Source organism: Xiphophorus couchianus, chromosome 1 (genome assembly GCF_001444195.1).
Source record: "Xiphophorus couchianus chromosome 1, X_couchianus-1.0, whole genome shotgun sequence".
Lineage (NCBI taxonomy): Eukaryota > Metazoa > Chordata > Actinopteri > Cyprinodontiformes > Poeciliidae > Xiphophorus > Xiphophorus couchianus.
Window position 1 is genome coordinate 9,990,884 of NC_040228.1, and position 19,201 is coordinate 10,010,084.

Below are 19,201 nucleotides of genomic sequence, written 5' to 3' on the forward strand. Positions count from 1 at the left end.
AGACCACAAGCAAAGAGATGGATAAAGTCTCTCTGAGCTTCCCCGCTAAAGCCAGCTGAGCGTCTGCCTTTCGCTGGAATAACAAATCATCATGTTCCAGGGAGACGTTCATCTTCAAACACGTACAGCGTTTAGAAGGGTTGAATCACCCAACAGTAGCTGTAATTAGATGAAAAAGGCCTCTTTCTCATACCCCTGTTTCCTCCTCCTCTTCCTCCTCCCCCTTGTCTTGCTCCATATGTAGAAAGCAACAGATCTTAATCCCGCCTGTGCACGGCCACGAGAAGCTGGTGGTTGGCCCGAACTGTCGACTCTGAAAAACTTTTATTTTATCCTCTGTACATATAGAGACCTGTAAACTGGAGCACTGATGTTCCGGGCGGTGGCTGAGCACGCAAAGAGGCACCCTGGGGTGAGTGAGCCTCATTTCTTCCTGGTTTGACTTTAATGTTCTTATGATGTGTGGCAATTTTTTTTTATTAAAAAAAAAGCTATTTTTCTCTTTCTAAATTTCATTGGATGACCCTTGTTTTGAAAAACTGTGAAAGGAAATTCAGCCACACGATGTTTATCACATGAGTTTAATGAATATAACTAGCATTTTGTTATAATAGTTTTGATTACAAAAGTAAATGGGATTGTGGTATAATTTTAATTTGTTTTTGGTTTAGATACACAGTCATTCTTTTTTTTTATTAGATTACCATGTCCAAATCATAAGTAGGTCAACTTTTAGATCATTTCTACTGGCCTTTTCTGCTTATTGATTTTCAGCAAAAAATACTGTGAAATTTGATTTACCTTTAGTATATTTGCAGTCAAATGTCACTCCCTACTGTCCTTATTCCTGTACTTAGCCAGCTTATGTAGTCACTTGCAATGTCACTCATTCATTAATAGGTGAAAGCAGGAGAGATAAAGAGAAGACTAATTCTGTCTCTTCTAATCTGGAGCTCTCATTCAGTCAGTTACGTCATTCCTGCAGCCCGTTTTAAAATCAACTCAAAATGAGAGAGGATTAAGGCACCAGTCATACATAACACATGAAAAAAAAATTCAATCTCCCTAATTATCTGACAAAATCAGATCAGCTACTGGTGTAAAACCTTTCCTCAAAGACATACGTTGCTTCCCCCACAGGGGAGGGGATTATTTCAGTCTTTTTTATCCATTTCCATGAGGGCTGACAGAGTGTTAACTTTTTGTCTCTGGTCTCCTTGGAGAGAGAGAGACAGAAAGAGCGAGAGAAGCTGCAGGGATGAGAACCCGAGCTACCAGAGCTCCTCAGCACCGTCTATCATCTTGGAAAACCGACAAGCACCAAGACAGAAACCGCAGAGAGTAAAATCCCTTTGAGACTCCGTAAACCTGCCTCATCAACTTCACACAGACGGACGGAAAGAGACAGACGGTTAGAGTCCAAAAGCTTCAGTCAGGGAGACAAAAAAAGTCTGACAAATAAAGACATTAGTCAGACAAATACACAGATGGAAAGAGTGAAAGATAAGCAGAGCAATATCATTATGAGAGTGGTGCATTTTAAGAAATCTGTCACAAAATGTCTGCAATTCAGAAAATTGCAGGATGAAAGTATAAGTAAAGAGGAATGAAGACAGTCTGAGATAATAATGTAAAATACATAATAATCATCATTGGGTCGGTCACCCAATTGATGATTTTTTAAAAAATCGTAAAAATCTTTATATTTCCGCCATCGTACATTGAAAAACCCATTGAAGTTTGACCTTTCATCACCAAAGACCCTTCGCTCTCCTGCCCAGGTCAGCCAACCTGCTGGAGTTCATTATTTTATTAAACTAAACTCCTGGTGTAACGTCCTCAAATCAACTTTCCGTCTGCATTGAACTGTCTTACTTTGTGGGGTCGTTAGTGGCTCTAATCCTCCTTCAGGATCCATTTGGCTCACATGGAGATCTTGTTGGCTTGACATGAGTCAAGCTTTAACTTGTGGTCAGACTTCCTGGAGGGGTTAACAAGCTACCTGACGTCTAGCTGATGGTGTTTTCCATCCAGTTTGTGGACATTTCTTTCTTTTTCAGTACATATTGACTGGAAGATGTTTCCATTTCACGTTAAAGAGACCAACTAGAGCAGCTGTTGCCAAACCTTTTCAGATCCTCATTCCCGAAACTACAGCAGATTTTGGAATCCAAGCTAATGTAACTAGACAAGACTATAAGACAATTAAAATTTAAATACATGTTGTTTTTTTTTAATCTATTTCTAAATTGACAAATTAAAAAACGTAGATTAAAAAAAATGTAAAGACAAATGTATAAGTATAGTAAATACATTTCTATTTTTGTTGTCTATTAAGTAATAAGAGTGTTTAAATACATTTGAAATCAAAATGTGTATCTGACACATTTATTTTATAGCATGTCATTAATGTTATTCATTAAATAAATGATAGAGTATTACATATTCTTTGTATTCTATGGTACTAACATTTGTTATCATTATTAATTATTCATAACATTTTCATTTTAATAATATTGACGTGTATGTTAATATGTAATGCAACATTTTTTATATGAAAAAGTAAAGCAAATGGAAAAATAAAATCGATCCTTTTATCTTAAGATTAATGATTAAAAAAAACAGTTGTGTGAGCCAATAGGCTAGTGTTCCCATTGCATTCTGGGTAGAAAACAGAGATGGCTTTTGGTGTGATTTGAAGAAGTCCGCCTGTCCAATTCAGGAGCTAGCCGTAACAAGAACAACTGCAAATAAAAGCAACAAAAGTATTAAAATACCCTCGGTCTTCTGGAAACATCATTTTTCACATTAAAATGCAGCACAGGCGAAAATTGTATGACAAAGAAGTTCTTGTTCTTTGGGTTTGTTGTTTTCCCACAGACCGTCATTCAGAGTCTTACATAACTTCGTATCTCTGCGTCAGCCAGTTCACTGGGATGACAGGAGGCGATGGAGCAGAAGCGGGTCACTAATTAATCAGCAGAGCTGTGATTGGTCCGCTGCCCACATCACCTGTCTTACAGTTCCTGTTGTCCTCACCTGGAAAGGAGCAAACCGGCTGCGATTTTCTGATGAACCTGGAAGGGAATGACTGGAGAATATAATCAGATTTTTGATTGGAAAATACGTGCCATTAATTGGACTGGCAAATTAAAGGTTTAGATGACTGAGCTGAGTCACTGCAGTATTTCCTTCTCTTAAAAAGATATTTGTGTGGCTTAACTTGACAAATGTGATTTTGCTCTTCACATGAGATCGCAGCTGAAAGGACTTGCTGCTTTTCATCACATCTAAATTTATTGAACACGCTGTTTTGAAATGACTTGTTTTTTGACAAATTTTTAAAATTGAAACAAAACTGTTTGAATGAACTCTTTTTGACCCCCCCCCCCTCGCCCCCCCCCACATTTTACAATGTTACAACCACAAATCTGAATGTGTGCCAGAGTTTCAGAAAAATAAGTAATTCACAGCTATGTCAGAAACCTAGAACACTTAGGCTTCTTTGTATGTACATGTTTAATTATTTGAAATTGCAATAACATAATACATACACCACATATAGCTCATAGTACATATTTATGGTTTCACATCCATAAATATTAACTTCTCACAGCCAGTACACACTCAGGTTTCAGGGGTGGGTTCTGATCCGATGTGTTCCAATGTCTAACTACTGTATGAGCCTTTTGTCAGGTTACGCTTTGTCATCGATAAAATAACTTTTTTTTACTTCTTATATTAATTTTTAATAGCAAAGAAATAATAATTGTTGATTTTATCTGTATGTCTCCAGCTAATCCCCCAGTTCTTCTTTATCTGCCTGGGAATGGGTGGCGCATCCTTATATCTTATCCGGCTGGCCAGAGGACCACATGTCACGTAAGACTTTATGAACTTTTGCAGCAGTGTTGGATAAAAATAATAATAAAAAAAAAAACAGCCTGCAATCCTCACTCGCACTCACACTTTGAAGTAACCAACACAAGTTTTGTATAGTTGTGAAGTAGAAGGGAAATAATATGAGGTTTGCAAAGATTTTCGCAAATAAGAGTTTAAGGTTTGTCGGAATGATAAGAAATGTAAGTTTCTGTTTCAAGTTCTAAGTTGGATTTAGGTTTGGACTTTAACTAGGCCATTTTCAACTGTTCCATTAGCTCTGTCTGTCTATGGTTGTTCTCCTTCTTCCTAACTTTCTCCCTTACCTCTCCTGCTGTGTTCCCTGATCTTTTTGATGCTATTTATTCACAAATGTTTGATAACAAATCTTGAAGCATTCACAGAATGTTTCATTTTCATGATTTAAAAACACAATTAAATTACACACAGGAGAACCACTTAGCAATTGCATCCTAGCAACATCCATGGTAATCGGTTGCTCCAGATTTTATTTAGGGGTATCGAAGAATAGAAAGGACATTTCATGGCACTGTTAATCTGTTTCATTAAACCTAATATACAGTAATACGTTAATGTTTGTGACTGTGGAGTTTAAAATAACAACAACAACAACACATGCCGTGTCTGTAACAGTCAAGCTGACACCAATCAGACTGCATTAGCTTCAGGCCTTTTTCTGGACACTTTGTCAGATTGCGCGCCTTCTTAATCGGTGATCAATATTTATGTTTTCTGAGTAAAATCTATTCATTTTCAACCAACTCGATCAGCTTCAGTGTCATCCTGAGACTCTGCTCTGGTATTAGCTCTAAACCTTTTAAGAAATAGCTTGACTTATTGCTTGCTTTTGATGAATATATTTGTTCCCCTTGATCCAAGTCTTGCTGGATTTGCTTTTAGTAAGCATTTGGCTTAATGTCTGGTCTTAGCAGGTCTTGCAACATGTTTGCACACCACTGTTTATTTAGTTATTTTAATGGTTTCTTTAAAAACAATGGCGGTAAAGATTTAAAGAGGATAAAACAATTCCTTGTTTTTCTGGATTTAGCTGGAACAAGACAGATAATCCTGAACCATGGAATAACCTCGACCCCACATACCAGTACAAGGTAATCCAGATCACACACAAACATTAGCTACTACTTAGTCCACACAAGTTACAGGGTAATTATTTTGCTGCAGCAGCAATCTTCTGTTTCATTTCATGTTTATGTTCTTCTTCTGCAGTTTGTGGCAATCACCACAGACTATAAAAACTTGAAGAAGGAGGGTCCTGATTTCTGAACCGTACAGCTCAGAGTCAAACAGGAAGAAACGAAGATCCGGATCTGGACTCAAATTTCTGTCTCTCTTTGTCTTTTCTGACATCAGCACTGCGGGTTTTGGGTGAACCCAACTCTTAAATTCAGATGTTTGGTTTTAAATAGCAGCTGCCTGGTAAATGTTACAGCAAACTATTGAAACTGCTTACTGTAAGATGTAACACACACAGACCTTCTGCCTGTGTTCGTCCCATTTTACATTACAGCTTATTTTTCATAGTCATACTTACTTCTAATTTTCATCACTGACAGTAATTATCTCAAGAACATAGCCTTGTTTTGGAAATATTGTTTCCACTTTAATTTTCACCATATTACATTGAAAACAACCAGGAAAAAGAAAACATGCATTCATCTAATTACTTTGTAGGTTTCCAGATATTCATCCTAAATGTAAATAGCATGTAAAATATGCAAAGGAAAAAATGCACCGAAACAACCCTGCCTCATTTTTCCTCTTTATTATCCCAGCGTTTTATAGAGCAATGCCGTCCTGCCCTCCAGCAGCAGTCATTGTGAGCAGAGTGTTTGCACTTCATAACCAACACATGACTGTAAGTTCAGCTGTCACTAAATTTACCAGTGATTGCGTCAGTTATGAAAGCATCGGGTGCTTTAACCACATTATTATATTCTTTCAATAAATGAACCAGTGATTGATGATTGCCGAAGTGTTTATTTTGTCGTGAGTCGTTTCCACATAGTGGGCAGGTGATTGTTGTTGTGCGCCTGGATGGAAGTGAGAGAGATACGGATCTTTTTCCACACACTGCACTGTCGGCAGTACGGCTGTCACTTTGCAGGTGAATGATGCTTATTCAGTGGAGCCACCTTCAGACTGTGTGTGCGCGTGTGCATGCGTGTGGGCGTGTGCATGTGTGTGTGCGTGTATGTGAGAGGGAGACATGTAACAGCAGCCCAGTGTCTTTGATCAGTGACAGGATTTTAAACAGTCCACCCCTGTGTGGCATCCTAAGCTCAATACTGTAAGCGTAACCTGAGCTCACATACATAATAACACAAGCACACAAGAACACATACATAATAATGATGATAATAAATCCTAATGAGGGCTCAGTGTTTGACGAAGCTATCATCATTGGTACTTCCTGAAAAGGGAAAACTTGAATGTAAGGAAAGATGATTATGTTAGTAAACCTATTTTTTAAAATCAAGCTCCAAATATCAGTTTTTTTGCTGTTTAATACTCACATACAATGTCAATTCATCCTTTACTTTCAGGATTTTCATCTGGCATGGGATGTTTCATTGTGTCTCTTTCCACTGAATATGATGTTCACATCTGACTATTTACAGTCAGATGTAAACATCACTTCATCCATGTGATCCCACTGAATATGATGGATTCAGGTTTCTTCTCAGGTGAATTGAAGGTTAAGCAAAACAAAGAATGCTAGAACTTAAAGGGACAGTATTATGTATTTTCCAGGCATACAGTGGCATCTTATAACATGATCCAGTATCTATGTTACCTTCAGTTGTTATAAAAAAAAGTTGTATATATCAAAGATGACTTAAAAGAAATTTGACCTTATAATTTAACACCTTGAAATTGGGCTTCTGTCTCTTTAAGAAGCTTTTGCTGTTCCTGACACTCCTGACAACCTTTCTTGCACTGATAAGTAGTCCCTCTGATGAACTCAGTTCCACCAGGTGTTTGCTAATTGCTGCTGCCGCTAGTCTTAAGGAGCTGAATGGAGGAGGTGCAGGAGAAGGATGTTCTGTGGGACGGGAGCTTGACTTGGACACTGCAGCTGTGAGGAGTAGCTTTGTGGAAAGAGGAAGCGTTTTGTAAGAGCATACGTTTAGGCATCCCTGAGTGGTTGCCATGGGAGAGTCAAGGATTTCTCAAATGCGTGTGAAAAAAACACTCCAAATATATTTTTGATGAGGGAATAACATTATCACATGACATAAAACTAAAAAAAAAAGTTGAAATAACATAACACCTCCACCACTCCTCCGCCTTTAAAGGTTTAGATTATGAACAAAATTAAAACCACCTCACCTCACAACAAACCCTGTTTCAATAATAGTAAGCCTAATACCCTGAATTGAGCAGACACATGGTTTCCCTGACGTTTTAAATGCATTCAAAATCTCACAAAGACAAGTTGTCAGGTCATGAGAAAAAATTCAGCGAGACGAGGCGGGTCCTCATTTATTTGTGCTGTGATGCTGCTTGTGCGACGGTCAGAGTGTTTGGGGGTTTTCTGACGACACAGCTGAGAACTCGACCCAACCTCGCCGACCCTGAGTTCAGCCATAAATCTCTGGAGACGATACACATTCCTCTGGCAAAAATCTTCAGCTGGAAAAAAAACAAAACTGGAGAACAGACAAAAAAGCGAGTTGGAGACGTCCGACTCAGAACAAAAGTCCTTTCAGTGTTTTGCTGAGTGAGTGCTCAAATATTTAGCATCAGAAGTTCATGTTGTTGGCTGGTTTTGTGCCACTTGGTCAACCTCTTTGTGTGTGAAATAAAGTTCCTAATTTTATCAGAAGGGGGATAAAATTAGAACATCTTAAGTGTTAGAGCGAATAAAGATCTGAGGAACAGTGGGAATCAAATGTATAAATAAGCAATTGTTGAAAGTTTAGAGAGGACAATGAAGGACTGATGTACCATAGGACTCTCATCTTCTCATTTTTACAACAGTCTGTTTAATCTACAAATGACTGTCAGTGTCATGGGTAGAACATAAAATAAGCATCAATGTTCTCTGTCACATAAAGTCTTCGACTGTTTCTGTTCATAGCAAAGCATTTGACCTCATATTTTTTATTCAGAGTTTTCCAAATCGGGACATTCATGAAGTCTGAATGTTGGTACTTCTTGATGAACCAGAAAAGGAACAAACTAAAACATTAAGGTATTTTAAACAAACAAAAAAAAATTAAAAATGGTTTCTTTCATCTTGAGAAGTTTATTCAGCAACTGTCTGACACTATCACTCCTTCGTCCGGAGGCTCTTTAGAGTTTGTGTTTGTTCGAATAACAGATTGTGGCTTCCCAAAAGGCTCTGAGTGAGGATCAGCTGAAGTCTGACTGCAGTAAAGTTGTGTTTTTGTTCCTGCTCTTTTAAATTGACTTTGTTCTGTGACTTTAGTCTCATTTGTGCTTAAAGACTCAGACATAGTTTGATACAGTAACACAGTTAGCTCTAAAGTTTCCGTTGTTCTCCTGGCAATATGCTGCAAAGCAATCCCACAGCATGATACAACCTCCACTGTGTTTTAACCATGGATGGGACCGCTAGCATAGCATGTTGTCATAGTTACCAAGAGTTTCTGGTTTTAATTACACCATGATGTCCTCAAACAGTTATGACAAGGGATTCTGGGATTTGAGGAAATTGCATTTTAGCCTCTGGACATATTTTTTAGCTTTTTTCATTTTTGATATATTCACAACTTGTGATAAAAAAAAAAAGCAACTCTAAATACCCTTAATTTTTATTACTTTATCTGGCAAATTATTATTATATTTTTATATTTTTATGTCTAAATATGTTGTCAAATCCATACTGACAATTTGTGGTGGACACTTCCTTTGATTTGAAAACGACACACCAAACAAAACAGGCATGTACAAAGCAGATAAAAAGGTTGATTAAAACCTTCTGAAACAGTGACTCCAACCTTTCCGACACATTTCCCATCTTGTTCAGAAATCACCTTTTTTCTTTTTTCATTCTTTGCTACTATATTCCCTGAACACCAGGAGGAAATGACGGCAGGAAATGCCAGCTGTTTCATTCAGAGCATTGTTTTTAAGCCACAGAAGACGCTCCCTTCTTAAATTACAAACTATTATCCTCATATCTAACCCAGAAATCCACATTTGCCCTTGTTTATTTTCTTTTTGCAATCACACATAATTTCCTTCAGACGTCGCTTAGTAACAATTAAGACTGGAATTACTATGTTACTCCCAAAATCAAGCTAGACAAAAACAAATAACACAAATTGTTGACACAACCTACTGTCTAGAAAGACAGTAGCTCCTTGGAGCTGTTTCTACTGAATCCAATACATCTGATTTTAGGCCCAACCAAACGTAACATGAAAGCTTTGATTTCTTATTATTTAATTTGGTCATCAGAATGTCTTAAGAAAACAGTTCAAAACGCAACGTTGTGCAAACTTGATTTCTTGCTTTATTCATGACTTTGATCAACAATTATACTGAAATGCTTTTCTTCACAGCTGTACATCAATATTCAATGCATCGTTTTGTACACCAGCCATTAATTACCAAGGCCTCAGATGAAACTCTTTCATTAAAAAGATTGTGTTTACATTTTTCTATCATGAGCAGAAAACTCATCAATAATGCGGCGTTGATCAAAATAAAATGGTGACATTCGTATGTTACAGCTCCACAGGAAGTCGACAGAAGGTGACGTCGCTGGAGAGAAGCCCGCTTTGCGTGTCCTCTTTTAGTGATCTGTGAATCCTGGCATGGGGAAGGGTCTGGCAAATAGCTCCACCCGATGGCGGAGCTCTGCAATGAGCTTCACTGTGTCAGGGTCCTTTAGCAGGAAGGACTTGAAGCTGGCTAAGTTTCCTGATGGGAGGAAAAAAGAAATGTGTAAAAAAGTGCCAAAAATAAATGTTACAGTACTCTACAATATGTCAACAGGTTGGTCTTCTTGTCTTCTTCAGTTCAAGATGAAGTAAAAAAAAATTCAGGAACTGAGTTCAAAAAGTAAATCCCATGATTCATGACACAGAGTGAGGTGCTTTGATTGTTTTTTGGGGGTTTTTTGCTCTTAAATTAGATTTTTCTTTTTCATTTACAAAGCATAAAGTCTTTTCCCAATTCATTATCACAGCAAAACTGTCTCACCAGTTTTCTGCTTCACACTCAGAGCGATCCAAATCCCTTCATCTATGAAATCCACAACCTTCTCAAAGTCTCCCTCCTTAAACTGTCGAGAAGTCAGAGCTGGAACTCCTTTAGCAAAAAATATTAAGATAGTAAGCAAAGTGAAGAAAAACAAACAAAAACAACAGCAGAAAATAACCCAGTATGCATTAGAATAAATGTACACAAACTTCTATACTAAACAGGAAATGCATTTTCTACACCCTTGATATTAAAATGAATAATCATGAGTTTGTTCACCGAGTCTGAGTCCTCCTGGAGTGAGGGCGCTCTTGTCCCCCGGACAGGTGTTTTTGTTGGCTGTGATGGACACCAGCTCTAGGACCCTCTCTGCTCGGGCTCCGTCTATCCCGTGAGGTCGAAGGTCAACCAATACCAGGTGGTTGTCGGTTCCGCCTAGGAGGAGGAAGATGAGAGCGAAGTAGGGTAAGTGCAAGTCAAAGCTTCATTAAGTCGATTTTTACAGAACACGTCTGACTGAATAAAATGAGCCGATTCTTCTCACTTCATCCGAATCCTTTTTTGCTGACGCTGGAAAACGCTGACTCTGCCTTTTTAAAAATTCCTTTTCAGTGACGCTTCTTATGCATTCAACAGTAAAGTGAAAGCTCACTTTAAGAAGTCAGCAAAACAAAAAAAGCAAATTAGTGGGCTGTGAATGAAAAAAGGGGGCGAGTGCATGAAGTACCTTCAAAAGTGCTTATGCTACGTTATGAAGCAGCCAGTGTCATGCTTCTTTTACACGTCTGTTAATGTGTATGAAGCGTTCACCTGACACCAGAGTGTAACCTTTCTTCAGCAGAGCGCTGGCCATGGCTTTGGCATTCAGAAGAACCTGAGCGATGTACTGCTTGAACATGGGAGTGGAAGCCTGCAGAGACATGAAATTATGCTGCGTGAAAAAAGGAGAATACTGCACTTTAATGTTTTATTCATGAGCTGCTGAAATTCTGCCAGTTCTTAGGTTTGTTTTCCCCCAAGGATTTTCCTCTCTAATTATTACGTTTATTACTGGACATGACTGAATATCGGCGACTAAAACAACCATCTGGACCTGTCTGAGGGCCACAGCCACTCCGGCTATGGCATGGTTGTGCGGTCCTCCTTGAAGTGACGGGAACACCGCAAAGTTCACCCTGTCCTGGAGGTCATAGGGCACCTCTCGACCTTTGGCGTCCACAGACCGCAAACCTTTCCGGAAGAAGATCAGACCAGCCCTGCAGAGCGGAGACAGGAAGCCGTCTGACTGTTCGTCTTGATTCGTCACAATGCTGTTTGAAAGCTGCATTAGATGGAAATTTGGTACCTCGCTCCTCTCAGGGACTTATGGGTAGTGGTTGTGACCAGGTCAGCGTATTTAAAGGGAGTAGGAACGGCGCCAGCTGCCACCAGACCGCTGATATGAGCCATGTCAGCCAGCAGGTAGGCGTTCAGCTCCTCACACAGCTGAAACACACACAGAGACCGTAACAAAACGTTTCTCAAAAACCTGGTAAGTTACTACAAAGATTTTTGTTGAAAGATATACAATTAGGTCGGACCTTCTTCATGCGAGCGTAGTCGATAAGGCGAGAGTAGGCGCTGGTTCCTGCGATGATGAGTTTGGGTCTGAAGAGGCGGGCTGTCTTCTCCAGCTGGTCATAATCAATCACACCCGTTTGAGGCTGAGGTCGTAGCACAACACTTTATTAAAAATCCTTCACAGATTTACTGTCTGAAGTCTACCAAGCACTCACATTCAGCTTGTAAGGCATGGACTCGAAGTAGATAGAGGTGGCAGAGATTCTCTTGTTGTCAGTCATGTAGCCATGGGTCAAGCTGAAACACAGCGGAATAAGATTACAACACAGACTGCAGCAGTAAATGTTTTCTCACCAGTCTGAATCGTCACATATCCTCAGAATGATAAATATTATTCATATGTTATTTCAGTTTATGGAAAGTCTCTTTTTCAGATGTTGCTTTGGGATTAGTGTATCTGTTTTATAGAAAGCTACAAAAACGCCCAGAATGGCCAACTGCAATTCTCCGCAAGGAGAGACAATAAAGATGGTGCTTTAGTCAGATAAAGCCAAAATTAAGCTACACTGTCTACAATAAAACGCTACATATGGCCGAAAACAGACGTTGCACGTCACCCTGAAAACCCCGTACCCATAGTGAAACATGGTGGTGGCACCATCATGCTTTTGTCAGCAGGGACAGGGAAGCTGGTCAGAGTTGACAGCGAAGTGAAAGGAAAAAGCTAAAAGAAAAGCTGATAGAAGCTAAAAAGCATTCCACTGCGGAGCAGGTTCAGAATAACAACAACCCCACACATACGAACGGCCAGAGCTCCAACGAAATGGTTTACATCAAAACATACTATTTAGTTAAAAGGGTTTAGTCAAAGTCTAAACCAAAATCCAAATAAAAACATTTAGTTAGAAAAATATCAGACATTCTCCAAAATGCTTTCAGTGGAAGATGGTTCTGCAAGGTATGGATTTAGGAGGGTTGAATAATAATCGCTCTTTTACGATTTGTTTTTGTGAAAAAAATGCAAGTGAGTATTGTTATCTGTCAAGCTCACAGTTTTACACTGATCTGTCTTGGTCTATCACATAAAATCCTAATAAAATATGTTGATAGACTAAGACTTTGTGAGACGAACTAAGCAAAAAAAGGACTGATCCATGAGAGGAGCAAATTTGTTTATTAAAACAAAATCTGCTACAGTAGGCTTATTATTTGCTACCACCAAAGATATTCAAGCAGCCAATTGACCCCAGGTGGGGGTAACTAAATGTAAAACATATATTTATGTTTCTATGGGTGGGAGGTTTTCACCAGAATCTTCCACTGGGCTTTAAAAAGTGGGCATCATATCACAGTATTATAAGTTGATGCTTTCGTTACAATTAACTAAGAGCATGAAAAATATACGTCTGGTACATTTACGGAAAAGTTAATTAGTGTGTATTCTACCAAATACATTAAACTGGATATATTTAATGTAATAGCAGAAATCTATTACTGTGCCTTAATAGCAAATATATAGAACATTATATAGAACTGTCTCTTCTGTCTTTCTGTTCTTCAACGCCCGGCCAGCCATGGTGTTAACTTTACGTGGAGCGCCTTCATTTCCTTCTGTTCCGTGAATGTCTGTGAAATTAAAATGAGCCCATTTCAAAGAGAGTGTCACCGTGTGACAGCTCCAGTCTATGAGACCAAAAACTTTAATCACACTCAACCACTTCTTGACGTTAAGTCCAAAAAACAACGTTCACTTTCTTGTAGGAAATACCCGCTGGGCCAAGTGACGCTCTTTTGTGATACTAATAACTAAAATGTGGGAACTAATAATTGCAGAATCTGTCAGACTGCTGAGAGAGTCTGAAGCATGAAATGAAAAAACTGAGATATTTGAATAAATAGCTGTAAATTGTGTTTTAATGTGAGATTTGCATGTCTCAGGGATTCATTTGGGAGTTTTTTACATGATTGCACATCATCTAAACAGGTAAATATTTGTGTAATGACATTGTTTTAGCACATAAAATATTGATGTTGCAGATTCCTTTCTGTCAAATTGTTTAAATAAAATGTATTTCTTCTCAACGGGATTTTAACGTGACAGCAGGATTACAGGCGTTGCTACTTTTTCACAAGTAACCAAATCTCCTTTTAGCGGAATATCATTATGATCAGGGAGCACATTTACTCACTGTCCACCGTCCGGTAGGTCCAGGCCCATGATTCGGTCATGAGGCTTCAGCACAGAGGCGTAGGCTGCAAAGTTAGCTGGGGACCCCGAGTAGGGCTGGACGTTGACGCCCCACAGGTTTGGGTCCAGACCGAAGGCGGCGAGCGCTCGTCGCTGGCACAGCAGCTCAATCTGGTCAACAATTTCTGCACCGCCGTAGTACCTGAAAGAGACACACATTCACATGCATTTTAGTACTTAAGTGTTTTTTTTATTAACTTCTATCATTACTTATTAAACCAGCTTGTATAATTTATTAATTATATTGTTGCATTCAACTTATCTACTTATCTGTATCACCATGTTGTACAATATTGCATCATAAGACACAATCTAAGTAGCATCAAATGACTCCCCAGTGTAGTGAGTGATAGTTTGTTATGTATTGCCATAAAGTGACAGTTTATATTTAATCTTCCTGCATTGCACAAATAATCATATGGTCATATTAGTCATGCAGATAATGCTAAGTGTAGCATTTTTAATGTAATAGAAATACATGACAGGAAAGGAAGTGTTGCTATAAATGCGCACAGAGGTTGAAGAATGTCACACCTAAAGGTTGCCATAATGTGTACCTGCTCTATTTATAGTTGAATAAGAATGTTGGAGATGAAATGTTTAAATTAAATAATTATATCAGCTATAGTCGATAGCGCAACCTCTATAAAGCAAAGATCCATATTCTGGGTCAAACAGGAACACTCCTGTCTACACTAGAAAACAATCGCTTGACTAAATGAAGATGCTTTAAAAACCACATCAGAGTCTGTGCAACATCAATTGAACAACATAGTGTTGACTAAAGTCAAAAAAATTTACTTCTTTGTGTTAATGTACTTCTCTCTGTCTACTGTAAAACCTTAGACCCACTCTTCTGACGTCAGGGGCCTGACGCTGAGCAGAAACATCATGTTTGTTTAACGTACTTTTAAAAACTTTGTTTTTTGGTCAAATCTTCCATTGGTAGTTCATAAATTTGCAGTGGTTAGAAAGAGAACGCCCTCCTGAACATTTACTTTAAATTTGATAATAATGATTAGGGTTGGCCCTGCGACAGACTGGCGACCTGTCCAGGGTGTACCCCGCCTCCCGCCTGGAACGTAGCTGGAGATAGGCACCAGCAACCCTCCCGACCCCATTAGGGACAAGGGTGCACAGAAAATGGATGGATGGATGGATGATTAGGGTTGAGTTTTTTTTAATTTGGCAAGTTGGGGGTTCACTATTTGAACATGTGAACATTTGTGTTTATCCTTTGTGTTTTCTGGGAAGAATCCAACTCTATCCTCTCGCATCCGTTTTACGTAGCAAATGTACAAAGTTTATTGTTGGAAGATAAACTTGAGAAAACCTAAACAGGTGGTTGGATACCTGCACAGTACAGTGTACTGCATTGCACGATGTTGCAGTGCACAGTGTTGCTCCTCGTAGCAACGCTGCATGATATTACACCATACAGTTGTCTTAAAGATGGTGTCGTGTCAAAAACCGTACTGCCTTCTCCACAAACGATTGCATTACATCACTGCTGTATAATTTAACAGCATCTCGGACCGGTGAGGGTTTGTCAGGTATTCAGAATGACTCTTCATCAAAAAGCAGTCCACTCTATTCCACTTTCAAACTTCATCCCAATAAGAAAAACTGAAAACTCGACCTGACAAAATGACGTGTATGTATGTTTTTAGATGATGATTGTAACATATTATAATTGAGTTGTGTTTTGGTGCTTACCGTTGCCCAGGGTATCCCTCAGAGTATTTATTGTTCAGACAGGAACCCTGTGCCTCCAGGGCTGCACGGCTGCAGAAATTCTGACAGGACAACCAAGCACAGTGTCGGCATCCGCACATATGCCTTAAAAAAAAATCTGAACAGACTATCCAAATATAGCTTTATTTACCCAGAGAAGGCTTTACTGCCAGAGACTGTGACCACTATATAAATTTAGCTCCTTCATGCTTTTGGATTGGCTTTCCTTTCACATGCAAGCTAAAATAATCCCCCCAAAAACAATGACTTTCTGTGTTGCAAAATATAATGGATGATAAAATCCTACTTTGTGAATTCTTTTGTGGGCCTCCCATAAATGGCTGTCTGAAGCTTTTTTATATATATAAGAGGAGAGAAAGCTGCAGAAACAGAACTGAATGCAAATGATTTTTCCTCCTTCTGTCAGTTTTTTCTCTTCTCCCACTCTCACTCCGGCTTATTTTTTTAACTTTTTTTTTTTTACCTCTTCCTCTCCCGCATCCTCACCTCCTCCTCCCTCTTCCTCCCCCCTCATCCCCCCTCATCCTTCTCTGTAAGTCTTATTATACTAAACCTGTCACTGTTCAGGGATCCCTCAATCATCCCAGTGAGGTTTAAAACAAGCTCCCTGTCTGACACAGAACTCTTTCTGTGACATTTTTGAAACACTATCCTGACACACAAAAATACACACTCATACTCGACTTCCCTTCCTCCTCTTCTTCGCCTCTCAAAATGTGGAGATCAATAAAGAACACACATGGGAAAGCTAATGGGATAATATGGCATTGATCTAAAAAACACAGGGAGATCTCCTCTGGGACTCGTCCTACACTGGTGAATGACTGACATCACTCGCTCATTAAGATGACAATCTTTGAGATATCAATGTGGATAATAAATGTTTGGGCTCATAACTAGTCCATAACGCAAGGAACGAGACTTGGTTAATTTTCTACAACTTCAATTTGGATTAAATAATTTTGAAGAGAAAATTGTTTCAGTTTTAGAGTTAGCAGTTCCCAGCTTAAGTTGGACGTTGCAGATACATTTAGTTTTTCTGCTTTTTGTTTCACAGCTTCTAGTTCAGACTTCAGTTTTCCAGGTAAAATCTTTGTCATTAGTTTTACTGACAGGTGACAGTCAAATTCAAGATGAGGAAAATGAGTAGATTTTTTTCAGTAGTGTTTAAAATTGATATTAGACATCCATATGTCCAATTTTGTTACAAAAAAAAAACAATCTAAAAAAGTCACAAGGTTTTCAGTGTTCGGTGGTCAGTTTTCTTTGCTGGGAGAGAAGCCAAAATGAATCGAACTGAAAGGAGAAAACTGTATGGTGGTTTTCTAAATGTTGTTCTGTGTGGAGTTCAGCTGTCAAACCCAGTTGCTTCTCCAGCACAGCTTTCACACACACACACCCCCACACACCCACACACCCCCGCACGCACACACACACACTTAGTGGATTCCAAGCAAAGAGCAAATATTTAAACAGTTCTGCAACAGACTGACGTCCATCACGTTTTACGTAAAAAAAAAATCGATAGTGAATGAGTTCTTGTCATTTTTCTGATGTTAGTCATTGTCAACTCCAGATTCATAACTTCTAAAGATCTATATGAGTTTCTGTCATTTCGCTTTTTTTTTTTGTTTGTCTAAACCCTGACATTTCTCTTAATTTTGCTTTTGTAACCCCATCAAAACTGTTTTCAGTCATCTTGTGTCTGGCCCCAGAGTACTGTGTGTTACTATTCTAATATGTAGTATTTATCTGTATTTGAAAGGAATTTACTACAGTAAGGCAACATGAATTTGTGCGTAACTGTGAACTGAAGTTCAGCTTGTACTGTACTGTGGACTCCAAATGCACATTTAAGTGCATATGTGTTCAGCCCCTTTCACTGTGAGACCACTAAATAAAATCTATTCCCTTTCTTAATTCATGTGTAAAATTTGATTGTAGTATAAATTGTTATTGAACCAACGTAAAAAACCCACTAAAGTACAATAAAGCGTATGTTTTCTTTGTGGTCACTGTAGATGCACTCCTAGCTATTAGTTGTCTCTTTGTTTTTGTTCCTCCCTTCTCTCTGCACTCTCACCTCTGACGCGATGAGCTCCAGTCCCCGACACTGCCTGTCCTTCTCCTGCTGCAGGAGACTCCAAATCTCTGGGTCATCCTGGGCCAAACCTTCCTGCCCCGTCCATCCGCCGCCGCTGTGCTTCAGCCTGCATGGCTCTGAGGCGACCTGCCCCTCTCTCCCCAAACAACCCGAGACTCTGAGGAAGAGGGGCTTCAGCATGACACAAAGGAAAAAGAACAAAATTAACTTTGTCACTCACTAAGAAAACATGTGCTTCTTAAATAATGAACGTTAAATGTTACTAAGACCTTCAGCAGAAAGTCACAACGATCCTTTGTGTTTGTGCTGCTAAAACGGAGTGTTGTTTTTTTTTTTTTTTAAAGAAGTGATTTTGGCATCTTTTGAAATGCTCTTGAAGGCTGAGCTTGGGTGAAAAATGCTTTCATCACTTGAAATTATGATACGCTGCAGGAAGGGTTTGAAAGAATGACTTAATAATGTGTCTTTTGATGTTCTGAGCAAAAGCCATTAAGTGAAAGGCTGTGCAAAAACAAATGCGCTATTCAGCAGGGCAGTTATGGAAATCCTTGGACTGGAAAAGTCTACGTAGACTGACCACCAGGATCTTGTTTGTTAAAGCAGGTATGCATACACGACACTTTTGGAACCAGGAGCTACTTCGCCCTTATAGCTAGTTCAGTGCTAAACCAGAAATACGCACAAAAATAGGATTCTTATATCTATTCGTTTGGCATACGCTTTGCAAAATAAAACAGACTTTGCTGCTTTTTGTCACTTTTTATGACAGACAATGAAACCATGCATGTTGCATGAAGAGAGCTCTGGCAGGGTTGAGATGAACTACAATGGCATGCTGACCTAGTTTGCAATATTTAAGTTATTTAGTAACAACCGCTCCAATGTGCAGAGAGGAAAATAAGTCCTTTAGACAATATACATTTGCATCGTTGTGCAATGAATCCATCAGACAAAATTACTCACCCTCAGTGTCTGCCGCAATGACAGGGAGAGCATGTTTGTGACAGCAGAGGTCCGGGGAAAACTGGAAACTTTGAAGGTGCAAAGGGTGAACGCGCAATCATTCTGGACCGACGCCAGGTACATGCGTAGTCTGTCACTGATAACATGAAAAGTGCATTAAATCTGCCTCTGAATTGGTTCTCTTTAGTCTAGATGACAAATGGAGTCAACAGATGCTTCTTAACACGAATCAGTAAAGAACGTAGTTTCCAGATTAGAGAAAACACAAACATCCATCGGTGTAATTGAAGACAATCTTAGATTTATAAATATATACATTGTGTAGAATAATGAAATCCAAAGTTTGACTTATCAAACTTAGGAGCTGTAGAAAATGGGAGAATCAAGTATATCACTAACTTTTCTTTTAGGAAAGACATGTGGAATAATGGGAGCAGTTTCATGTTAAAACTATTTACAAAGTCACACTGCTCTCT

At 39.0% G+C, this 19,201-nt stretch overlaps 2 protein-coding genes across 2 annotated transcripts; one reads left to right on the forward strand and one right to left on the reverse strand.

The window, feature by feature from the left end:
• The first annotated feature begins 242 nt into the window (after positions 1-242).
• Positions 243-5,887, forward strand: ndufa4l2a (NDUFA4 mitochondrial complex associated like 2a). The gene is made up of 4 exons (XM_028013587.1): positions 243-412; positions 3,797-3,882; positions 4,949-5,009; positions 5,128-5,887. The coding sequence occupies exons 1-4, from the start codon at positions 371-373 to the stop codon at positions 5,182-5,184; spliced, it is 246 nt and encodes an 81-aa protein (XP_027869388.1). The 5' UTR covers positions 243-370; the 3' UTR covers positions 5,185-5,887.
• Positions 5,888-9,080: 3,193 nt separating this feature from the next.
• On the reverse strand, positions 9,081-18,858 carry LOC114148519 (serine hydroxymethyltransferase, mitochondrial-like). Its single transcript, XM_028023879.1, has 12 exons — positions 18,726-18,858; positions 17,742-17,933; positions 15,620-15,699; positions 13,845-14,045; positions 11,871-11,952; positions 11,676-11,798; positions 11,441-11,580; positions 11,189-11,351; positions 10,906-11,005; positions 10,375-10,530; positions 10,096-10,203; positions 9,081-9,813 (listed from the first exon to the last, which is right to left on the reverse strand). The coding sequence occupies exons 1-12, from the start codon at positions 18,846-18,848 to the stop codon at positions 9,686-9,688; spliced, it is 1,596 nt and encodes a 531-aa protein (XP_027879680.1). The 5' UTR covers positions 18,849-18,858; the 3' UTR covers positions 9,081-9,685.
• Between the last annotated feature and the right edge of the window lie 343 nt (positions 18,859-19,201).

Bases quoted from the DNA above. Each gene is read 5' to 3' on its own strand.
- ndufa4l2a (XM_028013587.1), top strand. From the start codon at position 371: ATGTTCCGGGCGGTGGCTGAGCACGCAAAGAGGCACCCTGGG. The intron at 413-3,796 runs GTGAGTGAGCCT...GTATGTCTCCAG, and splicing joins ACGCAAAGAGGCACCCTGGG to CTAATCCCCCAGTTCTTCTT. The intron at 5,010-5,127 runs GTAATCCAGATC...CTTCTTCTGCAG, and splicing joins ACCCCACATACCAGTACAAG to TTTGTGGCAATCACCACAGA.
- LOC114148519 (XM_028023879.1), bottom strand. From the start codon at position 18,848: ATGTACCTGGCGTCGGTCCAGAATGATTGCGCGTTCACCCTTTGCACC. The intron at 10,531-10,905 runs GTGAACGCTTCA...TCCTCCTCCTAG, and splicing joins AGGTTACACTCTGGTGTCAG to GCGGAACCGACAACCACCTG. The intron at 9,814-10,095 runs GTGAGACAGTTT...TCCTCCCATCAG, and splicing joins GAGTGTGAAGCAGAAAACTG to GAAACTTAGCCAGCTTCAAG.